A 25,537-nucleotide genomic window follows, 5' to 3' on the forward strand; every position below is an offset into this window, starting at 1 on the left:
GCGCGCGGAAAGCATCCAGCGTTTCCGCGGCGGAGACTGTTGGTGCCAGCCATTCCAGTCAACAATTGTCCTGGGGAAGAAGGTATTTGTATACATCCTGCCAGTGGTGCGTTCTTGGTAGAAACGAATACGTGTTCTACTGTCACTGGTGGTGTTGCTTCTTGGATTGGTTACTCAGTGGTAGGTACTTGTCCTTGGGATGTCTACTAGGTCATGTTGAATTGCGGTAGAGCATGCCTAACCTTGCTTCCTTCCTTCTCTGTTGGAGGGTGTTCCAATCCAGGCTCCTCAGCATTTCTGTCATACATCCAGGTGTTCTGGATTTATAGTCATTTTTGACAAACCTGGCTGCACTTTTCTGGATCTGCTCAATTGAATCTATGTGGTGTCTGAATATGAGGATCCCAAACCGTTGCTGCATATTCAAGACCTGGGCGTACAAAAGTGCAGTAACTTGGTGCTTTCAGTTGTGGTGGTACAATCCTTCAAGTTTCTCCTCACAAATCCAGTGTTCTGTTTCCTTTGGCAGCTACATTCTGTATGTGCTTGTCCATGAAAGGTTGTTGGAGACACTTAACACCAAGGTATTTGCTGTGGTCCACTGATTGCAGGAACTTGGCCATGAAGTATATACTGGTGTTTGGTGATCTATCTTTTTGTTTGATGATATGTGTAGTACATAGCACTTGGAAGCATTGAAGCGCAAAAGCCAGGTTCGTTCCCATTGTTCCAGGTGCTTCAAGATCCTGCTTGCAGCCTTGCCTTGTCATTTGTACTCTGATGATGACCTGTACATGAGGCTATCGTCCGCAAAGATCTCGAGTCGGATGTCAGATGATGTGCAGTCAGGCATGTCATTTATGTAGGCCAGGAATAGAAGTGGACCTAGTACGGTTCCCTGGGGAACGCCAGATATAACATCATCTTGGTCAGAATTGGTGCCATACGCCATACGTTATCATTTCCGGAAAATGCCCCGATATTAATATTTACACCAGTAAATCTAGCCAAAATGGGCATGAATGATTACTTGACAACATATTACAACTTCTTAAAGTCAGTGGTTTCAGTTAATATACATATATGTTAGGAAACAGCGAATTTGAGTGAAGAAGCCGTACGTTACCACGATCAAACCGGTGGAAAATTCTCTTGCTTCGAATCTGGTGACGCGCATTTCAGAAGAAGTACGGGACGAAACACCATGAAATAAATTTCTGCGTGCCAGGAAAATTGTGTAGAAGGTTGTTATATGTAACATTACACAAGAACATCATGAATTTCAGAGAAAAAAGGGAAAAACCTACTTTTTGGCTGCATCCGCCATCAAGTGTTTGTTTGGGTAACGAACGGCGTGATTCCTCCCCGTGTGTCTTTACAAGGGCGACCATCGCCTGTATAATAAAATGCCCTAAAGCGCACAATTTGTTGGGCTAGTCCCGAACTAAGCTCAAAGTGTAAAAATAAAAAAGGGCAATTACTCCAAAATTAGGCAAGGCAGAGTTACTGTTTTTGTGCACTGCACTTCTACTCAATGAGATATATCTACCTACATTTTTATTGTTGCTACTTCTGGTCCCGGGCATTAAAATGCGGACGGACGGACATAGTGAAGGACAGACATACAGACGAACGGACAAAGCGGTGACTATGTGCTCTTCTTTCGGGGATTAAAAAAATCAGACAGACAATAATTATAAAAAAACCCAAAGACATCACCACCTCTCTATCAAGGTAGCACTAGATCGGTTCGTCTATATTTTGTTATGCCCAGTTACAGCTCTTAGTGGCTTGTAACCTAGGAATTGACTTCCTTATGGGCATGCGCAGTTGTGCATAAGTAGCCATAATGGAAGAATCATAACATGAAATTCGTACAAGAACTAAAATAAGACCATTTTTACAAAGACTTGATCTTAAATGAAACACTCATGAGTTGAAACTAATCAAATGGCGTGCCTTCAAGCCCTTAAACAGGACATTAAAATCCTAGAACAAACATTTAATCGTGAAAACGAAAGGTTTAAAATTTTGTCATCGTCTGTTGACGAACTTTGTTGTCAATTTGTCGGCGTAGATGGTGAAAACTACAATATTCATGCAAATATAACTGTAAGAGCCATTCATCTTTTCGTTATTTGTTGTCTTTTTATGTAATCAGTCATGTGGTTTCTTTTCAAATTTATAATGGGTGCCGAGTGCTGTGTCATTCCTGTTAAATTTTATAGGAAAGAATATAAATTATTATTTCTTGCCACAGTTATCATTTTATGACTATATTTAATGCTTATATATCAAAAGGTTTTTCATAATTTCAGAGACGGCCGTTCTAGGACAAAATCTTGCTTAAAAATTAAATGAAGAAATTATGATTGTAATTTGTATCAAATTCAAACAAACACTGAAACAGTTTCAGAAAATTTAAATGACGAATCTCTAATGCGAATTTGATGCTATAATTTTAGGAATGACGCATTGAAATTTGCGAAACTCATTTTCTATGACCGTTTCAAAACCAAGGGATCTTTTCAATAAGAACTAGGGACTGGTCTCTGAATTCCTTTGTGTCTCATTAGCTCAGTAGCTGTCTCTCAGGTTTCGAGACGTTTCGGCCCCAAGACGTATCGGCCCCAAACTACCCAAGACGTTTCGGCCCCGGACATTTCGGCCCTTTACCAAATCGGCCCCAGAATAAGTACTGTATTTTAAACCGATATATTAATAACATTTCAATAAAAAAATTAATCAATTTATATATATATATATTTAATCATTTTGTATAAAAACTAGATTATTATAGTAGTAGGGGGAAAGTAATCAATACAAACAGAACAGAACATAAACTTTATTTGAAAAAATATAATACACAAACAAACAATTATTAACCATATATAGATAATATTTTATTTAAATGATTAAGAAGCAAGACACAAAACAATACCGCCAATTAGCATAAAGTATAAACAGTTAATTAGTTACACTTTGAAAAAATTACGTATATAAAGTTTAATTAAGATCAAAAGATAATGTATTCTAAGGAAAAATTGAAAGTTACTTTCTTAATCCAGAAGTTTTAGTGGTTTGTTTTATAGGTAAGTAACCGGCCTTTATTGTTTGTTACACCTTTAAGAGCATTAACGTATATCTAAATGGTTCAAGAGATCAAAAGATAATAAATAATTATTCAAAGAATTAAAGTGTCATAATTGTTTAATTGTAATTAAATAAATTGTTGTTAATCAATCAAGCAATACACTATAGTGGGGCCGAAACGTCTCGCGGAAAAGGGCCGAAACGTCCAGGGGCCGATTTTTCGACTGGGGCCGATTTGGTTTGGGGCCGAAACGTCCTGTTTGCCCATTGAAGCAGTGAGTATGATGTAGATGTAATTATTGTTTGATTGTCCGAAATTTGTTTTAGAGTTTCTGGTTTATGTATGAGTTGCTAACAGATTCATTGTAGTTATCCGCACACTTTTAACTGTTCCATAATATCTAAGTTTCAGTATCCGCAATTTAGACATTTATCGTCTGGGTAACAGTGTGATTAGTGTATGCAGACACTTTTCTCACAAAAGCAGACAAACCACAAAAGAAAGTGGCTTTGGTGTCCAAAATAATAACAAGGTGCCTGAAAGAAACAGACTATCATTTGACAGGTTAAATTTTTTTAAAGCAGATGAGACTAGGTCAATGATTTTCCATTTGCTAGACTGCGCCAATGCCCCTCTAAGATTCACACAGTCGCAATATATGAATCATATTCAAAAATATTGGACCCATAATGGGACACATTGACAGTGTTAGCGATTTTCCCTAACTTTACTGAGTACCTGGGACTCAGTGCTAATAGATCTGTTACGTCCCAATTCAAATGGAACGAGTCCTCAATTACAAAAATGTCAATGTTTGCATAACTTCATAATACAATCAAATTTGAGACTGTTGATGTTCGCGGATACCATTGATAGGTTGGCCCAAAACGTGGCCGAGCACTTGCTCCTAGTCTACGTTTGGGATATAAATCTGCATTGCTAATGAGAAAGGAACAAATGAAAATGAGGTGAAAGTCAAGTTCTTATAATACAATTTATTTAAAGTGAATAGAAAATCATTTTCAAGCAGAGCAAAAAAACTTAAAGAGAGAATTGACCAATTATCGGGGAAAAAGTGTTTCGTCCCAGGGACTCAACAGCCCTTTTTTTCTTTCCTCCCTGGCAATTTTAGCGAGTAAATTGATATGTTTACTCAGTAAACGCGAACACTGCATTGAGACGGTCTATGACTCGATCTGTTTAAGTAACCGATTGAAATAAATAATCTTACCACTTGTGGATAGCAATGCTGTTTCATAAACTTGCTTTGACAAATTATGAGGACTGCCCATTGTTATCCAATAAATGTAATTTAATCTTCTGACGTTGAAGGGCAGAAGGAGATTGTTGGCTTTGACTATTGCTTGTAATTAATTTTACTTATTAAAGATCAACAAAGGAAACCGGAAATTGCACACATGACACAAGTTCCCTAGAGTTAACAAAACAATACATAGTCCAGGGTTTTTTTTCTGGCCCACATTGATGACCGATATTGTTTTTTACTTTCGTAAATCTCATTTCAAATTTTATAAATTTGCAGTCTTTCCACTACTTTGCGTTTTTGACACAATAATTTAACAGATGACGCATTGGAATTTGCAAAGGGCGTTCTCTGTGAAGCAGACATAATCTACCTTAATTGGATGTCTTTTCATTAAGTTATTTCTCCTATTATTAGCGCCATCCTGTTTAAATTGGGAATTAATGTTTGAGTATTCAAAATTCATTTATTTCCGGTTACTGGGTGTTTGTATAAACTGCTAACCTATTCTATGTCATTATTGGCACATTTCCTGCAGTTCTACAATCAGTCCGGGATTTTGACATGTACGGTCTGATTTGTGCATGTAGACACTTTTTTTCACAATGGTAAACACACCACGAAAGATATTGGCAAAAATATCAAAGTTTCTGCTATAATCAAATGTCTGACAGGTTAAATGTTTTAATGCAAATAAGGAAATAATTGGTTCTTCCTTTAAATAGAAGATTTTTTCGTTGGCAAATGCAAAAAGTAAGAAATTGAAGTTAACATGTGAAATCAAACAGTTCTGATTTACTTTTGTAGTTTTTACTCTTTTTTTAAAATAAATTCGACCCTTCATAATTTCAAATGACCCCTATATTTTTATACAGAGGGTCACAAATGACCCCCGGTAAATCTAGTCTGGCAGAATCTGTTAAGACATGTTTTTTCATTAATTTTCAGGAGACATACCCACAGACTGCTCCAATTTGGTTTTGTGATGAAGATGATGTCGTTGTCACTGCAGCCATAGAAAAACTTACAAATGTTTCTGCAGATAAAAACAATGTATGTATTATAAGGCATGATAATTGCGTTTGCCATGACAGGCCTTTTTTGAATTGTAAGTTTTATTGCTTGACTATGATAAAAGCTTGAAACTTTTTGTAACCATTCTGATTTCACAAGTCTGCTTCTTAGAACTAAGCAGTGTTTGTGCCTCATGAGGAAACTAGGTTTAAACTAAGGCTGCAACAATATGTTTTTTTATGATTTGATTATGATACAGTCAATATACATGTATATACAATTGAACATGTACTGTATGTAACTGAACTTACCGGTATTCAATGCATCCTGAATTGTAATTACTGTAAAGTATTTTGCCTGTGTTCTTTATTGTCAATATTGATAATTAATGATTGATGATTTCAGATTTTGCAGCAAGTAAGAATTTTGCTTGTGGAGCTTTGTAATTTATCAAATGTTGAAACTCCTGATGAGCTGCTAGCACTGGATGCCAAGTTAGATGAAAGGGTATGATAATTTTAGTTTAATATTTCTATTTGAAAGGAAAGAATGTAGATATATTGAAAAGTATCCAGTCGGTATAGTATATATTGTTCAGTCGCAATTATCTGATACTCATTTTACCACAAATTGCTTGAGGTATACAGTTGATGGTACAATTCTTTTTAAGTGGTTTACCAAGATGCATGTCTATGCATAAACTAACATAAAGAAGAACTTAGTATAGAATTACCACAGTGTGTGTCCCTATGCTAGTCAAACTGCTAGTTAAAAAACCATTAAAGTAACATTATGCTCATTTTTAGGGCGACTATCTGAAGAATAGGTAGAGCTAATGTACTCACCTAGGTGTCAGCAACAGTTTGGTAAAGTTTTTGCATGTTAGTTGGTAATCAAAACTACTGAAGGGAATGGGTTGGAAACTGCACACACTTATTTGAGAGCATAATAGGAGGTTACTGTCCAAGGTCCATATCTCGAAAATATGTATTTTGACAGAAATATAGCTCTTTTTGAAGGTAGAAAATTCTACATTATCCATGCCCTTGTGTAACTATCAAGCACTGAGAATAATGGAGCATGCTGTTCTACTGCCAGCTCTTGTTTTTATTGTCAAATTGTGCTTTTATCCCAGCATTTATATTGATGTCTTGAAGATGGAGAATATATCTGTATTTATGTAACTTTGTGTACATGTACAATAAATTATAGTGATTTTGTATTTGTCAGGGCATGTTGTCTGTTGACCAGAGTTCAGAGAGTGAGGATGAGGATGAACTACATTATGACATGGAGGAGGATGCTCAAAAGTATGTTTAGACAATGATATATTTATCCTGTATTGACTTTGAGTTAGTCGAAAAAAGAATGAGCCAGGGAATTAGAATAATTGTCGTAAGGAAGGAACGTTGTAAGGTTTATAGTTCTATGTCTGCAAGCTAAGCTCATTAGAGAGCATCAGATAAGTATTCCAGTGGTCGCTGGTTTGATCCTCTGGGGATGTAAAATTTTTCTCTGAGAATTGTCGCAGACATTGGGTCTGATAGTCTCGGTCACTCACCCCTGATTCAGAAAATCATGTTGGCTTAGTAGTCGATCACTGGCAGAGAAATAAGTAATTGCTGGTTTGTTAACCAGGAAAGCAGGTTAGAGAGATTAACCGCAAAGATATGACCAAAAAATATGCTAAAATATTTCTATAAATTAGATAAACAAAGATAGTTCTTCTATAGTAACTTTAATACGTATTTCTGAAAATAAAAATTACATTTTCTATAATAAATCAATTACAGTATGTGTTGAGAAATAACTATTTCAGTTTCACAGTAATTGGCTGTCACTGCCATGCTGAAATTAATGCAGATGGGAACAGTTTGCTCTTTGACCTTAAAATAGTATCAGAAGGACTTGAATGATTTCTTAAAAAATTCTTAAAATGGCATTGTCATATTACTTTTTACAGTTTTGTTTGCCATATTGAATGATATTGTCAAGCCTAATGACTATAGATTACTGGTAAAATATTTGCTTTCATGGAGTAAAAGCTCTGAGTTATTAAAGTTTAGTATATAGTCATTGTGTAATGTTCATGAAAAAAGTTCAAGAAAAAGTTAACTGCTGTTAAGATGGTAATCTGTTTCATATCAGACAGGATTTCTATAGTTTACAAAGGGCTAGAAAAATTCATCTTATACCCACCCTCCCATGTTAAAAAAAGTCAGTTTGGCACCTTGGATGGATGAATTCCTTGTATGCTTCGGATTGTGGACACATTTTACAGTTTAGATGTATTCAAATGACACATAATACATTTTGCATATATTTACAGTGACCAGAAAGCCAAAGAGGAAGTGGATGGTATAGACACAGAAAACTTAGCTGTTTTAGAGCGACTGAAACAAAGTCAACGAGATGAATACTTAAAGGTAATTGTTTTATGATAAGGAAAGGGTAATTGTTTTGTGATAAGGAAATTTAAAACTTTTTCAGACATGTTAGTCTCTTTATAAGCAGTGCTCTAATATTACTTGTTCATACCTTGTTAATAAGACCTGCTTCAACAATCACTAGGTGGAGACAGCTTAACTCACTGGTCTTCTTAAAGGCATTTATCTTACAAATCTATCAGCTTAATATATAGATTATTATGTTAAATTCAGTTTTACAGTCTAGTGTTTTGTGAATTTTGTTTAGATATTAAGAAAGGATCACATAGAAGTTGAAATGGTGGGAATATTGTGAAAGTTGTTTCATGATTTGGCTGAATCTAACTCGACAGATGCTTTACTATTTCGAGATTTTTGTTAGCTCGACTATTCGCAGAATAATCGAGCTAATGCAGTCACCCATTTGTCAGCGTCGGCGTCCCTGTGGTTAAGTTTTTGTGTGTAAGCTGGTATCTCCATAACTACTGAAGGGAATGGATTGAAACTTCACACTCTCGTTGTCTGTGATTATCTTAGATGATTGGCACAAGTCCCATAACTCTGATTTGCTTTTTCACATAATTATGCCCCTTTTTCGACTTAGAAATTCTTGGTTAAGTTTTTGCGTTTAAGCTGGTATCTTCATAACTACTTAAGGGAATGGATTGAAACTTCACACACTTGTTCTCTGTGATTATCTAAGATGATTGGCACAACTCCCATAACTCTGATTTGCTTTTTCACATAATTATGCCCCTTTTTCGACTAAGAAATTCTTGGTTAAGTTTTTGCATTTAAGCTGGTATCTTCATAACTACTGAAGGGAATGGATTGAAACTTCACACTCTTGTTGTCTGTGATTATCTTAGATGATTGGCACAAGTCCCATAACTCTGATTTGCTTTTTTACATAATTATGCCCCTTTTTTGACTTAGAAATTCTTGGTAAATTTTTGCTTGTAAGCTGTTATCTTCATAACTACTGAAGGGTTTGTACCTTTTCGGACAATTTTATGTATTCATATAGGTAAGCATTATTATACTCAATGAAACACCCTTGTGACAACTTTTCCAATAGTCGAGCGTTTCTGTCCTCCGACAGTTCTTGTTATAATATATAATCTCCCATTATTGATAGTATAACTGTTATGTACAAGTTAACAATTATGCACATATGAAAACATTTACATTGCTGTTGGGCTTGCTATGAAGCTTTAAGCCTTTTACAGCTATGAATGTTTACATTTACTTTGAATTTACTAATGATTTTTTTCTATATTTTACAGCTTAATAATGGCTGTTTCCCCTAGCCCAAACTAGATATATTCTTTCCCCTATAAAAAATGCTATATATTCCCCTGAAATACCATGTGCACATTTTTACAAGAACCATGATTTAACAGCAGCTGACTTTAATCAGTTTGTTGATAAATTTGATTGACCAAAAGACATAAAGCTGACCCTATAGATAACCTCTGCTATGTACCACACATGTTAAATTGAAAAATTTGTAAAATGTGTGGGATAATTCCATTCTCATTTGTTGAAATTTGATTTTAAGTTCTCCCCCTTTTCTGATTTATTGTGCTAATTATTTCCCCCTTTGAGAAATTTTCCCCTTTGAAATTTGGAGAGAAAATCACTGTGTATCATATGCAATATGAAATCTGATGAATGATTTTCTTATAAGTGTTGTTTATTGTTTATATTTACATGTATTTACTTAAAAAAAATTTTGTGAAACTAACTTAAGAAATTATGAAAGTCATGTGGTGAAGAATGAGTCATACGTACTTTAGTTAATTGTTGAAGTACTTAAGTAGGATATGGTTCTGAACAATAGATGTGGGAATACACAACCCCTATATATGGGGAAATCATTCTTACTGGTTATAAAGTAGACATTTATAATCTGAAATGTTTGAGGCAAAAAGTGATAATAGTAAAATTTCATGATGTTTGGTCATAATCCGAGAGGAGGAGGTTTTCAGAAAAGTTAAATGATACTTGGAAAGTACCTAAAAAAATAAAACATGTTTAGAATTGCTAATTGTGACCAAATTAGATACAATGATTCAAAACCTCAGAGAAATCAGGAACAGGGAATGAATTTAACAAATAAAATAATGTTCTATTGCATTTTATCTCTGACTGATTGACAAAACACTTGTGATTAAATTTGAGTAGTCACTTTATGACTTTATGGTTAAATTATTATTCTGTTGTGTGTCCTGTTGTTATAGTATTAATAAAGATAAAAATATATTCCTCACATATATGATAAAGAACAGTTACATAAAAGGTTTATATTATATCTATGGGATACTGTATTAGATCATTTTTGATGGAATTTTTTGATGGGATTAGTCATAAAGTTTAAGTTCAATTTGCTAAAAAAAAATAGAAATCTATAACCTTTTCAATTAAGATAGTGGGCTTTCAACTTTTTCTTTTCTGAGAAATTTGAATCACTATATATATTATGTAGATTAAATTATTATTCTGTTATAATAATTTAATTTGATATGTCTGAAAATATTTACATCTTTGGGTGTGTACGATTAAAATCAAGTTTGATTTAAACCCCCAAAAATAATATATCAAGTAAGGAATGTGTTAAATATATCTCATTGTCAGGTGTCTGCTTTGTTTATTTGTCTTTTGATCCATATTTTTGTGTTAGAAAAGGAAAACAGACTTGCACATTTAAAAGGCAGTTCTCAATGTTATGATAACGGCCTTATGTAAATGGTATTGAATCAGTTTCATGATATTGTGGTTAATAGTAGTGACAATTGTGATGATACAATATAAAAATGACCTGTAGAAACTTGAATAGTATGATATATTGTGGAGATCTATTATGGTAGACATTATATTGTTTTATGTTTCAGGGATCTCTGTCTGGCTCGGTACAGGCTACAGTGTTGACATTATATTGTTTTATGTTTCAGGGATCTGTGTCTGGCTTGGTACAGGCTACAGTGTTGACATTATATTGTTTTATGTTTCAGGGATATATGTCTGGCTTGGTACAGACTACAGTGTTAACATTATATTGTTTTATGTTTCAGGGATCTGTGTCTGGCTTGGCACAGACTACAGTGTTGACATTATATTGTTTTATGTTTCAGGGATCTGTGTCTGGCTTGGTACAGACTACAGTGTTGACATATATTGTATTATGTTTCAGGGATCTGTGTCTGGCTCGGTACAGGCTACAGTGTTGACATTATATTGTTTTATGTTTCAGGGATCTATGTCTGGCTTGGTACAGACTACAGTGTTGACATTATATTGTTTTATGTTTGAGGATCTGTGTCTGGCTTGGTACAGACTACAGTGTTGACATTATATTGTTTTATGTTTCAGGGATCTGTGTCTGCCTCGGTACAGACTACAGTGTTGACAATATATTGTTTTATGTTTCAGGGATCTGTGTCTGGCTCTGTACAGGCTACAGTGTTGACATTATATTGTTTTATGTTTGAGGAATCTGTGTCTGGCTCTGTACAGACTACAGTGTTGACATTATATTGTTTTATGTTTCAGGGATCTGTGTCTGGCTCTGTACAGGCTACAGTGTTGACATTATATTGTTTTATGTTTCAGGGATCTGTGTCTGGCTCGGTACAGGCTACAGTGTTGACATTATATTGTTTTATGTTTCAGGGATCTGTGTCTGGCTCGGTACAGACTACAGTGTTGACATTATATTGTTTTATGTTTCAGGGATCTGTGTCTGGCTCGGTACAGACTACAGTGTTGACATTATATTGTTTTATGTTTCAGGGATCTGTGTCTGGCTTGGTACAGGCTAGTGTTGACATTATATTGTTTTATGTTTCAGGGATCTGTGTCTGGCTCGGTACAGGCTACAGTGTTGACATTATATTGTTTTATGTTTCAGGGATCTGTGTCTGGCTTGGTACAGACTACAGTGTTGACATTATATTGTTTTTATGTTTCAGGGATCTGTGTGGCTCTGTACAGACTACATTGTTGACATTATATTGTTTTATGTTTCAGGGATCTGTGTCTGGCTCGGTACAGGCTACAGTGTTGACATTATATTGTTTTATGTTTCAGGGATCTGTGTCTGGCTCGGTACAGGCTACAGTGTTGACATTATATTGTTTTATGTTTCAGGGATCTGTGTCTGGCTCGGTACAGGCTACAGTGTTAACATTATATTGTTTTATGTTTCAGGGATCTGTCAGGCTCTGTACAGACTACATTGTTGACATTATATTGTTTTATGTTTCAGGGATCTGTGTCTGGCTTGGTACAGACTACAGTGTTGACAATATATTGTTTTATGTTTCAGGGATCTGTGTCTGGCTCGGTACAGGCTACAGTGTTAACATTATATTGTTTTATGTTTCAGGGATCTGTGTCTGGCTCGGTACAGGCTACAGTGTTGACATTATATTGTTTTATGTTTCAGGGATCTGTGTCTGGCTCGGTACAGGCTACAGTGTTGACATATATTGTTTTATGTTTCAGGGATCTGTGTCTGGCTTGGTACAAGCTACAGTGTTGACATTATATTGTTTTATGTTTCATGTATCTGTGTCTGGCTCAGTTCAGGCTACAGTGTTGACATTATATTGTTTTATGTTTCAGGGATCTGTGTCTGGCTTGGTTCAGGCTACAGTGTTGACATTATATTGTTTTATGTTTCAGGGATCTGTGTCTGGCTCTGTACAGGCTACATTGTTGACATTATATTGTTTTATGTTTCAGGGATCTGTGTCTGGCTTGGTACAGGCTACAGTGTTGACATTATATTGTTTTATGTTTCAGGGATCTGTGTCTGGCTTGGTACAGGCTACAGTAATGACATTATATTGTTTTATGTTTCAGGAATCTATATCCGGCTCGGTACAGGCTACAGTGTTGACATTATATTGTTTTATGTTTCAGGAATCTATGTCCGGCTCGGTACAGGCTACAGTGTTGACATTATATTGTTTTATGTTTCAGGGATCTGTGTCCGGCTCTGTACAGGCTACAGTGTTGACATTATATTGTTTTATGTTTCAGGGATCTGTGTCTGGCTCTGTTCTGGCTACATGTTGACATTATATTTTTTATGTTCAGTACAGTGTTGACATTATATTGTGTGTCTGGCTCTGTCTGGTCTGGCTTGGTACAGGCTACAGTGTTGACATTATATTGTTTTATGTTTCAGGGATCTGTGTGGCTCTGTACAGACTACATTGTTGACATTATATTGTTTAATGTTTCAGGGATCTGTGTCTGGCTCGGTACAGGCTACAGTGTTGACATTATATTGTTTTATGTTTCAGGGATCTGTGTGGCTCTGTACAGACTACATTGTTGACATTATATTGTTTAATGTTTCAGGGATCTGTGTCTGGCTCGGTACAGGCTACAGTGTTGACATTATATTGTTTTATGTTTCAGGGATCTGTGTCTGGCTTGGTACCAGGCTACAGTGTTGATATTATATTGTTTTATGTTTCAGGGATCTATGTGGCTCTGTACAGACTACATTGTTGACATTATATTGTTTTATGTTTCAGGGATCTGTGTCTGGCTAAGTACAGGCTACAGTGTTGACATTATATTGTTTTATGTTTCAGGGATCTATGTCTGGCTTGGTACAGACTACAGTGTTGACATTATATTGTTTTATGTTTCAGGGATCTGTGTCTGGCTCGGTACAGACTACAGTGTTGACATTATATTGTTTTATGTTTCAGGGATCTGTGTCTGGCTCGGTACAGACTACAGTGTTGACATTATATTGTTTTATGTTTCAGGGATCTGTGTCTGGCTCGGTACAGACTACAGTGTTGACATTATATTGTTTTATGTTTCAGGGATCTGTGTCTGGCTTGGTACAGGACTACAGTGTTGACATTATATTGTTTTATGTTTCAGGGATCTGTGTCTGGCTTGGTACAGACTACAGTGTTGACATTATATTGTTTTATGTTTCAGGGATCTGTGTCTGGCTCCGTACAGGCTACAGTGTTGACATTATATTGTTTTATGTTTCAGGGATCTGTGTCTGGCTCCGTACAGGCTACAGTGTTGACATTATATTGTTTTATGTTTCAGGGATCTGTGTCTGGCTCCGTACAGGCTACAGTGTTGACATTATATTTTTTATGTTTCAGGGATCTGTGTCTGGCTTGGTACAGACTACAGTGTTGACATTATATTGTTTTATGTTTCAGGGATCTGTGTCTGGCTTGGTACAGACTACAGTGTTGACATTATATTGTTTTATGTTTCAGGGATCTGTGTCTGGCTCCGTACAGGCTACAGTGTTGACATTATATTGTTTTATGTTTCAGGGATCTGTGTCTGGCTCCGTACAGGCTACAGTGTTGACATTATATTGTTTTATGTTTCAGGGATCTGTGTCTGGCTCGGTACAGGCTACAGTGTTGACATTATATTGTTTTATGTTTCAGGGATCTGTGTCTGGCTCCGTACAGGCTACAGTGTTGACATTATATTGTTTTATGTTTCAGGGATCTATGTCTGGCTCGGTACAGGCTACAGTGTTGACATTATAATGTTTTATGTTTCAGGGATCTGTGTCTGGCTCGGTACAGGCTACAGACAGACTTATGAAAGAGCTGAGAGAGATATACAGATCAGAAAGTTTTAAAAATGGTGAGCACATATTTCAGTGTATTTTGTTTTGGTTTTGCACCAGAATGTAAGCTATGAATTAGAAACATCTAAAAAAAAACAAAAAAGCTTTTACTATTGAAGTTGGCTTTGCAAAAAAAAAAAAAATCAGTACTGATAGTATTGTTGACAAGAAAATTTTCCCCTTTTCTTTTACCAATATTAAGTTTTTCTTCCCGAGAGCTCCTGTCCCTTTTAATATATAAAGGGCTTCAAATTGTAAACAGATTTTCTTGTTGTACTCTTTGTTCCTGTTATGAAGACAGCTTGATTTTATTTTGTCTTTAAACAATTCATCATAACTGGATCTAAAAAGTGCTGTTCATCTTAATTGTAAACAAACAATTTCATTTAATATGATTGATTTTAAACACAGTTTTATTGAATATAGGTGACTTATATAAAGGGCATATAACTGTCAGTAGAATGTGTGATGTTTTCTTGTAAGATTTTTCTCCCTTTGTTTGTTTTTTAACTGTTCAGCAGTATATGCAATGTTAAATTCATAATAGAAATAATTGCGTTCAACTGTTTTATCATATTAATATAATGTAAATAAAGATTCTTTTCTCCATCCAAGTGTAGTACATTTTATTTCCATAAATTATTGGAAAATGATATATCATATAAATTTGGTCGAAAAAGAAAACTCAAAACATTTTAGACACAAAATATATTTCAGCATACTGGTAGTTCTCCTTGATTTAATAAAACTCCGGTGATGTGTTTGGAATTGTCAGGATAATTAAAGGGAAAATCATTGTTATATTATGAGTTTAGAAATGGTCATTTATCTCATAATTTTGATCTTACAGGATGTAGGACATATATTGTATTTTGATGTTATCTTTTCAGGAGTATTTACAGTGGAACTAGTCAATGACAGTTTATATGAATGGCATATACGTTTAAAAAAGTAAGTATTGTGCCTGTCTTAAAAATTTCATATTTGTTTATAAACATATGCCAAGTTATTGTTAAGGGAGATTTGTGACATGAGTATAAAGTTCGCCTCGGTCCGTATATGACTTTATATCCTTGTGAGTAGTTTAGTTGGCGTCAATTTGATTTAAGACATACCCATGACCCTTATCTTCAGATTTTCCTAGGCCATTTTATTTTTGAAAAAAAGTTTTGGAGATGATAGTCTTTGGATTGAAATAATTTCCTGTACATAGGTGTAACATCATAAAATACAGGTTAAGTTTGATTTTGGGTTCAGACCTCTAAATTTTTACAGAGTTGTGTTCCCTTTTAAGATTTGCAAAAAAAAAGCTTTCCAAATAAAAACCTGTTTGGGGGGTCATTGGAATGAAGTTATTTTTTGTACACGTGAGTAACATTATCAAATACATGTCAAGTTGGAATTTTGGTTCACACCACTAAATTTTTAATTAGTAATGGTCCCTTTTCATAAGAAGAAAAAAATTCAGACAGATGATAATTCTTTAAGGAACGAAAGGATTGAAATAATTTTTTGTAAATAGTTTAAGCCATTACTTCATATACACGCCTTTTAACGCCTTTTTCACCCCCCCCCCCTTTTTGTTGTCTCAAATACCTTACTTAGGCCCCAAACACTTGTTTTTGTTTGAGAAATGTTGTTAAAAAAAGTGACCTCTTTTTCGGCGCGGCCCCCCAACCAAAAGATACATCAGGGGGTTGCCAGAAGGGGGATGTGCCCCGGTTTGAAGGGGGGCGGAGTCCCCCTCATCGCCAAGAAAATTTTGGACTTGTGAGAGACTGTCAATGACCCCAGATTGATCATAAGGTAACGTGTAACCAATGCTGAAAAGCATTTGACTCTATCTCAATCCATTGAGAAGTTTCAGCACTTTGAAATCAATTTTGATGGAAAAAATCAACGCAAAATAGTGATTTTTGGCAATTTTGAGATGTCCCCTCGTTGCCATGGTAACAGAAAATTTAAGCCCGAGCATGTTGTTGCAAGGGCAATGGTCCAGTCAACATTTGTGCCAAGTTTGATTAGTGTTGAAGCAGTTTTTATAGTATTATAGCAATTTGAACTTGTAACGGGAGACTTTTCAATGAAAACAGCCATTTTTCACAAAATGCTCATGAAGTAATGGGTTAAACATCTTAAAATACAGGTCCAGATTAAATAAGGGTTCAGACCACTAAATTCTTATGCCACTGCCGCATCTTCTATGAGGTGCCATTCACCTTGTGTGCATTTGTGTGTTTGTAATAATTATAGATTATATAGTGAACTTTAAACAAATTCTATATCTTTTTGCACAGAAGTAATTTCCACTGACTTCAATCAAGGACATTAGTGGGGGTTAATCACGTTCAGCAATACATATAAGTTTGTTTTTGTTTACATTAATAGTGACTATTTGTGAAAATAAAAAAAAAATTGTGTGAGAAAGTGTACCTTTACCTAAGTTAAAGCACACCAAAGTGTTCAGTTACAGGAATTTAGAGAATGCGGCTTTTAGAAATCTAGTTAAGCTGTGGTTTTCAAAAATTAAGAATAACTGTGGTTTTCATGCAGTAATGTAATGGCACATGTAATTTTACTCATACTGTGTATTGTCATTTTTTATATCAAATCTGATTACCAAAACTGTTTATGTAATACATGTCAATACCCTTCCCTGCGATTGACATGTTGTATTTTCGTCTGAGGTGCGAGTTTGAAGAACAAAAATCTTCTAAATATACATATGTTCTTTAAATCATTGCTTTTATCTCCAATCCTTAACAATAAATTTATAGTCTATTGTGTTGAAGTTCACAACCATCCTATCACAGGAATACGTAATTATAGAGGGTAAGGTTTTTAAAGTAGATTGTTATATTTATTGCTCAAGGTGACGAAATTTTTTATCGAGCATATATGGGTAGTGAATAGTTATCTGTCTTGTTTTTTCCTGTTTGAACCCTTAAAATATCAGTTGTGATATCATGACACTGGTGAAGATGCTAGTAGTATAGGCTATAGAGACATACTTTTGAAGTAAACATAATTTGAAAATCCTTTTCTCCTAAACAACAATGTCCTAATTATAGATATTAACATAGCAGGTTAAGAGAAATAAAAAAATTCCAGAATAATTTTAGATCCTGCCAATAATGAAGTTTGTTACTTAATTGAAAATTTTTTATTATACTATTATTTGGATACAATAATTAAGTTTGTTACTAAATTGAAGAAATTTTATTTTAATATTATTTGGATCATTTACCTTCCACTTGATTGTAATTGGACAGAGGTAATTTGTGCAAAATATTTTGTATGAGTAACAAACGTAGGTTACAAAAAATTATTGATTATAAACATTGAGTATAATTCCTTTTGCTAAAGTTAGCTTATAATTTAAATTTTTTTGTTACTGTACTTAACTTGTCACACTTTCTGTTGCCCCCTCACAAAAAGAAATGAAATTTTAAGCTACAGGCAGAAAGTAGATATGAAGATAAAACATAATATAAACACTTAAATTTGCAGACTGTGCCTCTGAGTAAGTGAAGAAATGAACATAATTGAATTTAACAAGATTGTATTTATTTTAGGGTAGATCCTGACAGTCCGTTGTACCAGGACATGGAGACGTACAAAGAAAAAGAGAGCAGAGATCATTTATTGCTGAGCTGTTCCTTTAAAGTAAGTTTTATTGCAATCTTAGAGATCTTTGTAGTTTCTTGATTATGCCCCCATTTCGAAGAAAAGGGGGTATATTGCTTTGCACTTGTCGGTCCGTCGGTCCGTTGGTCCGTCGGTCCGTAGACCAAATGGTTTCCGAGTGATAACTTAAGAACCCTTAGGCCTAGGAACTTCAAACTTGGTATGGTGATTGGTCATGACCAGTAGATGACCCCTATTGATTTTGGGGTCAAGGGGTCAAAGGTCAAGGTCACATTGACCTTGTAAGCAAAAACGGTTTCCGATCAATAACTTAAGAACCTTAAGGCCTAGGAACTTCAAACTTGATATGGTGATTGGTCATGATCAGTAGATGATCCCTATTGATTTTGGGGTCAAGGGGTCAAAGGTCAAGGTCACATTGACCTTGTAAGCAAAAACGGTTTCCGATCAATAACTAAAGAACCTTAATGCCTAGGAACTTCAAACTTGATATGGTGATTGGTCATGATCAGTAGATGATCCCTATTGATTTTGGGGTCAAGGGGTCAAAGGTCAAGGTCACATTGACCTTGTAAGCAAAAACGGTTTCCGATCAATAACTAAAGAACCTTAAGGCCTAGGAACTTCAAACTTGATATGGTGATTGGTCATGATCAGTAGATGATCCCTATCGATTTTGGGGTCAAGGGGTCAAAGGTCAAGGTCACATTGACTTTGTAAGCAAAAACGGTTTCCGATCAATAACTAAAGATCTTTAAGGCCTAGGAACTTCAAACTTGGTATGGTGATTGGTCATGATCAGTAGATGACCCCTATTGATTTTGGGGTCAAGGGGTCAAAGGTCAAGGTCACATTGACCTTGTAAGCAATAACGGTTTCCGATCAATAACTAAAGAACTTTAAGGCCTAGGAACTTCAAACTTGGTATGGTGATTGGTCATGATCAGTAGATGACCCCTATTGATTTAAGGGTCAAAGGTCAAGGTCACATTGACCTCTTGGGTAAAAACGGTTTCTGATCAATAACAAAAGAACCCTTAGGCCTAGGAACTTCAAACTTGGTATGGTGATTGGTCATGACCAGCAGATGACCCCTATTGATTTTGGGGTTAAGGGTCAAAGGTCAAGGTCACATTGACCTTGTAGGTAAAAACCATTTCCGATCAATAACGAAAGAACCCTTAGGCTTAGGAACTTCAAACTTGGTATGGTGATTGGTCATGACCAGCAGATGACCCCTATTGATTTTGGGGTTAAGGGGTCAAAGGTCAAGGTCAAATTGACTTTGTAGGTAAAAACGGTTTCCGATCAATAACGAAAGAACCCTTAGGCCTAGGGACTTCAAACTTGGTATGGTGATTGGTCATGATCAGTCGATGACCCCTATTGATTTTGGGGTCAAGGGGTCAAAGGTCAAGGTCACATTGACCTCTTAGGTAAAAACGGTTTCCGATCAATAACGAAAGAACCCTTAGGCCTAGGGACTTCAAACTTGATATGGTGATTGGTCATGATCAGTAGATGACCCCTATTGATTTTGGGGTCAAAGGTCAAGGTCACATTGACCTCTTGGGTAAAAACGGTTTCCGATCAATACCTAAAGAACCCTTAGGCCTAGGAACTTCAAACTTGGTATGATTATTGGTCATGACCAGTAGATGACCCCTATTGATATTAGGGTTAAGGGGTCAAAGGGCAAGGTCACTTTGACCTTGTAGGTAAAAATGCTTTCAAATCAATAACTTAAGAACTCTTTGGCCTAGGAACTTCAAACATGGTATGGTGATTGGTCATGACCAGCAGATGACCTATTGATTTTGGGGTCAAGGGGTCAAAGGTCAAGGTCACATTGACCTTGTATGTTAAAACGGTTTCCGATCAATTAACTAAAAATGCTTAGGCCTAGGAACTTCAAACTTTGTATGATGATTGGTCGTGACCAGCAGATGACCCCTATTGAGATTTGGGTCAAGGGGTCAAAGGTTAAGGTCATGACCAGTAGATACTTGATAACCCTTAATAATTGTTTGATCACTGGGTCAGAAGTCATAATAACCTTATCACATGACTAATTGGCTGCTGATAGGGGGCATACATGTTTTACAAACATATCTTGTTTAAGAGAAGTATGTGAGATCATAATCCTATTGTTGGGTTATCATCATCTAAGATATTTAGCAAATGTTTTGTTTCATTGTTGTAAAAGGTTTTATAGCCAAGGTTGCTAAGTCTTAAGTTACTAGCCTGCTGTTAGTCTCTGTTTCATCCTCAAAAATGGAAAAATCATCACCTTAGTGCAGTAACATGTTAACTTCTTATAAATCTAATAGGAGATAACCACTTATTGCACTAAGGTGTTGAAAATGCTGCTGTGTGATGGCAGGTATCTGCCAAGCTTTTGCATGGCGGATAAATCTTCTTAAGTATTTTAGCATGAATATTCATGTTGTTAAGCAAATTCAGGAACTTTCTCAATTCTTGTTTTTGAATTGGTTGCCACTCAGATATAACAATATCCAGTTATATTGATACAAATTTGGCAATCCCCTGAATATCAGTATAAAGGGGAGATTACTGTACATGTAAATTTGTTTTCATGCACATTTTTTATGATGCAATATCTTTGAATAAAATACACATTGATTTATATAAGGTAATTAATTGTAAATTAATTGATTAATGTTTGTATTAATTCATCTGTCATTTTCCCAAATTGATCATGTTTACATTTTTGATGCAGAGGTTCCCCCAGTATAGCTTAGCTGATTAAAACTATACTAGTATTTAGACATCAAAAGTAAGATGAAGCTGTTAGTAAGTTACTTGAAAATAATTTAAAATATCTGTAGGTATTTGTTCACATCCCTTGTAATGTATATAGATTTTTTTTAGTTTTAAGCAATATCTATTTCATATGTTATGTGAAGAGAGCTTTTTAGTCATAGTTTTTCTTTAATTTCTCTTTTTCATTATTTCAGGAAAACTTTCCATTTGAACCCCCATTCATCCGAGTGATAATGCCTGTCCTAAAAGGAGGCTATGTTTTAGGGGGAGGTGCTATTTGTATGGAATTGTTAACAAAACAGGTAATTGTAGAAATCAGTGTACTTTTTTTTGTTTTTTTTGTTTTTTTTTTCAAAACAAAATATACACATGCATGTACATTGAAATCAGTATGCCTTGTTAGGCCAAATGAATTTTAAGCTATGTTTTGAATTGCTTTGTAAATTACTAAAATAAAATCATCTTCTGGGTTGTACACAACTAAATTTTTAGGAATACTAGTTGATATTTCTAGGGGCTAGCATCGTCTACATTGTTTCTGAATAGTTGTATGAGTAACTGTAGAACTTGTCTTTATGACCATGTCTATATTATAACCAGTTTTTCAAAGAACAGTATTTTTGCATTATTTTTCAATGGTCTTTTTAAAGGTTTTTTGACATGACAGGTCAGGAATTATTTTTGCGAGATTAATGTTCCATTTGATGTAGATTTAGACCAATAACTTGTATGAAAAATTTCAGATCATTCACACAGTCTGTTTTTCCCCGAATAATTATTTTTATTATTTAAAAATGACCCAAAAAAGAAGTGTTGCAACATAATTCGAAGAAAACAACCGACTGGAAACGTGTCTTGACAAAAACTGTAACTAAAAGGCGCCAAAACCTAACTTAAATACAGTTTGGCGTAACGATACAAAAGTGACCCTTGACCTAACTGGTGAAGTAACCAATCAAAAAGATTGTTTATTGATATACAACAAATGGAATGGAGTAATAGTACAAAAATGACCTCTGACCTATATAAAGAACAACCAATGAGAAAGGCTGTTTTATCCATAATTAAAAGATTTTATTGTAAACAAAATGCTTCACATACAATTATTAAATTTCATAAACAGAAAATTTGAGCACAAATGGAACTTAATACATCTGTTAAAAACATTGTCTTTCAGGGTTGGAGTAGTGCCTACAGTATGGAATCAGTTATATACCAAATTGCTGCAACGCTGGTCAAAGGCAAAGCTCGCATACAGTTTGGAGCGTCAAAGGTACACTATCATTTCTATCTATACTGTTCCACTTGTCCCTCACTGCTGTGGGTACGAATCCCGACAGTGACTTTGGATTCTTTCATGTGAGAAAGCTGTCCAGCTAGCTTACGGAACGTTGATGGTTCTACTCATGTGCCCGTTCGTGCCTGAAATAATGCACGGAAGGGCACCTGAGGTCTTCCTCCACCAGTAAAGCTGGAACATTGCCAAATGACCAATACTGTGTCGGTGTGACGTAAAACCCAATCAAACAAACAAACAAATCTATACTGTTACCTTTCTGTTTACATTCAAGCCTCAATAATGAAAGGCCTATACTACCAGTTTATAGAAAGTCGGACCACACTATGCTAGTAGTTATTCTTTTTAACCAGATTTTTCAACAGAAAACTGGTTATTAGATTTGTGCATGATTTTAATCTGTTGGCTGAATAGACCTCTTCCATTTCCCTTGAGGTCAAATTGGCCTTATTGAGATATATATCTTATAATTATGCAGTATTGGGCAGTATTCCTAAGTTTTCATATTGATAACCATTTCTTATACATTAACCTATGCTTTTTATCATTACATTCTGATTCATACAGTAATTGTGTTTATTTTTACAAGCTGAAATATTTACTGTGAGTCTTTTTTGACATTGATCATTGTCTGGTGACGTAACAATCATTTGTTCAAACAAATGATAAACTACTTTTGTTCCAACTGTTTATATTATTAGTGCTATACAATACCATGAAAATAAACATATAAATGCAGTCTTGTTTTTATTTTATTTTCAGAGCCAATATAGTTTAGTAAGAGCTCAACAGTCTTTCAAATCTCTTGTACAAATACACGAAAAAAATGGTAAGTAAAGTATCTTTATTTCTAGCAATGTAAAATTACCCATGAATTATGAAATCCGAATGTTTATTTTGATTGAAACTGTCAAAATTTTCCTTTTACCTATTGGAACTTAAAGTGATTAGCATTTGCTACCAGTATAGAGCACATCCCTGTAGTCTGACCAGGCACACATGTGTACCACATCAAGACAATATGTTGTGTTCAAGAATCACGTCTCTACCTCAAAGGTCAAGGCCACACTACGGTGACTACCATTTTGAAGTTCACTTTATCACAATTAGAGTTTATAGGGTCACACTTTCATGTCCAGACTGTAACTTTGTCTTGCATGAAGGATTTTAAAATAATTAGGCATAAATGTCAACAACATGACAACATTGTGTTGCATCTAAGAAGCACATCCCTTCTTCAAAGGTCAAGATCACACTTATATTTTGAAGGTTCAGGCTATCACAATGAGAGATTATAGGTATACACATTTGTGTCCAGACTATAACTTTGTCATGTATTGAAGAGTTTTAAAATAACTTGGCACAAATGCCTCCCACATCAAGATGACGTGTTGTGTGCAAGACCCATGTTCCTACCTCCAAGGTCAAGGTCACTCTAATAGTTTGAAGGTACCTATGATCATAAGATGAGTTTGAAGATACACATTATTTTTCCAAACTGTAACTTTGTCATGCATTGGAGGATTTTAAAATAACTTGGCATAAATGTCTACAACATCAAGATAATATGTCGCATCCAAGACCCTTGTCCCAAGGTGTAAAGTTTGCTATTTCTAGTACTCCATTTCACAAAAACAATATTAAGCAATAAGTTACTTTCATTCTCTTTTTCTTTTCATAATACCTGCATGCTTAAAAAAATCTTTTCATGGGCATTCCTCACTTATGTGACAGCTCTTGTTCTGTTGTTTTTTCATGCTGATTTTAATACATTTTTGTTGTATCTGTGGGTCGATCAGAATGCAAGTTGTATGTGTTATATAACTAATAATCAGTAATTTGAAGGACTAATCTTTTTTTTCTGTATTCTTTGTTTTGTTTATTTTAAAAAATTGTGAAAATTAAACATTGTTTTTAATGTTTATAAATTTGACATAATGACAGATAAATCCTGATAAATCCAGTAATTTGACAATGCCTCTATTTTCATCTTTGTTAAACAATCTGAATACCATAAGAAATATGAGCCGCCTCACAACAAAACCAACATAATGCTGTTGCGACCAGCACGGATCCAGACCAGCCTGCGCATCCGCACAGTCTGATCAGAATCCATGCTGTTGCTATCAGTTTCTCTACTTGTAATAAGGTTTGTAAGCGAACAGCATGGATCCTGATCAGACTGCACGGATGCGCAGGCTGGTCTGGATCCATGCTGGTCGCAAACGCATTACGTTGGTTTTGTCGTGACGCGGCTCATATGCCATTTTCATTTACTTGCAGGTTGGTTTACCCCGCCAAAGGAAGATGGATAGCATTGTGCAATGTTTTCTTTTTTCACTTTGTTTAAATGTTATGACAGTTGTGTGAATGGAGAAGTAACAGTTGGATGAACAGTTAAAAAAGACTGCCAAGTATAAACGATTCCATCTACAGTACATTTTCTTCCTGCACAACAATATCATGCTTATGTGACTGATTGAGGAGAAAATTCCGTGCAAAAAATATATATTATTATTATCTTGTTAAGATTAAGATAAGGACATACTCTTTTATTTATGGAGATGCATTTTCTAAAGTTCTTCCCTGACTGGATAGTGATATATTCATTGGGTATGATTTTTAATAGATAACTCTCTTATGGTGTCTTCAAGACAAATTATATTTTAGGATACAGTCTAGAGTATGTTTTCATGAGGCATTATTCTTGAGGATACTTTATATAGTATGTTCATGAAGAATTATTCTTGAGGATACACCAAAGTATGTTTATGAGGAGTTGTTCTTGAGGATACACTTTAGTCTGTTCATGAGGAGTTCTTCCTGAGGATACCCTATAGTGTGTTGATAAGGAATTATTCTTGAGGATACACTTTAGTATGTTCATGAGGAATTATCCTTGAGGAAACACTATAGTATGTTCATGAGGAATTATTCTTGAGGATACACTTTAGTCTGTTCATGAGGAATTATTCTTGAGGATACCCTATAGTATGTTCATGAGGAATTATTCTTAAGGATACACTATAGTATGTTCATGAGGAATTTTTCTTGAGGATACACTATAGTATGTTCATGAGGAGTTCTTCTTGAGAATACACTATACTATGTTCATGAGGAATTATTCTTGAGGATACACTATAGTATGTACATGAGAAATTATTCCTGAGGATGCTCTGTAGTATGTTCATGAGGAATTATTCCTGAGGATACCCTATAGTATGTTCATGAGGAGTTCTTCTTGAGGATACACTATAGTATGTTCATGAGAAATTATTCCTGAGGATACCCTATAGTATGTTCATGAGTAATTATTCTTCAGGGTACTCTTTAGTATGTTCATGAGGAATTACTTTTGAGGATAGACTATAGT

At 35.0% G+C, this 25,537-nt stretch overlaps 1 protein-coding gene across 1 annotated transcript; it reads left to right on the plus strand.

Annotated features, from left to right (window-relative positions):
* Positions 1–1,830: 1,830 nt before the first annotated feature.
* On the plus strand, positions 1,831–25,270 carry LOC132734240 (ubiquitin-conjugating enzyme E2 Q2-like). The gene is made up of 12 exons (XM_060720945.1): positions 1,831–2,112; positions 5,307–5,411; positions 5,778–5,879; positions 6,603–6,682; positions 7,702–7,798; positions 14,368–14,452; positions 15,326–15,386; positions 18,011–18,101; positions 21,062–21,169; positions 22,045–22,140; positions 22,927–22,993; positions 24,448–25,270. Exons 1-12 carry the CDS (start codon positions 1,951–1,953, stop codon positions 24,477–24,479), a joined length of 1,086 nt encoding a protein of 361 aa, XP_060576928.1. The 5' UTR covers positions 1,831–1,950; the 3' UTR covers positions 24,480–25,270.
* Positions 25,271–25,537: the final 267 nt, after the last annotated feature.

This window comes from Ruditapes philippinarum, unplaced genomic scaffold (genome assembly GCF_026571515.1).
Source record: "Ruditapes philippinarum isolate M1 unplaced genomic scaffold, ASM2657151v2 ctg723_1_1_1_1, whole genome shotgun sequence".
NCBI lineage: Eukaryota > Metazoa > Mollusca > Bivalvia > Venerida > Veneridae > Ruditapes > Ruditapes philippinarum.

What these genes read in the sequence shown, in the direction of transcription:
- LOC132734240 (XM_060720945.1), top strand. Translation starts at nt 1,951, where the DNA reads ATGGCGTGCCTTCAAGCCCTTAAACAGGACATTAAAATCCTAGAACAA. An exon ending in TTTCTGCAGATAAAAACAAT is followed by an intron (nt 5,412 to 5,777) that starts GTATGTATTATA and finishes TGATGATTTCAG; the next exon opens with ATTTTGCAGCAAGTAAGAAT. An exon ending in AACGAGATGAATACTTAAAG is followed by an intron (nt 7,799 to 14,367) that starts GTAATTGTTTTA and finishes TTTATGTTTCAG; the next exon opens with GGATCTGTGTCTGGCTCGGT.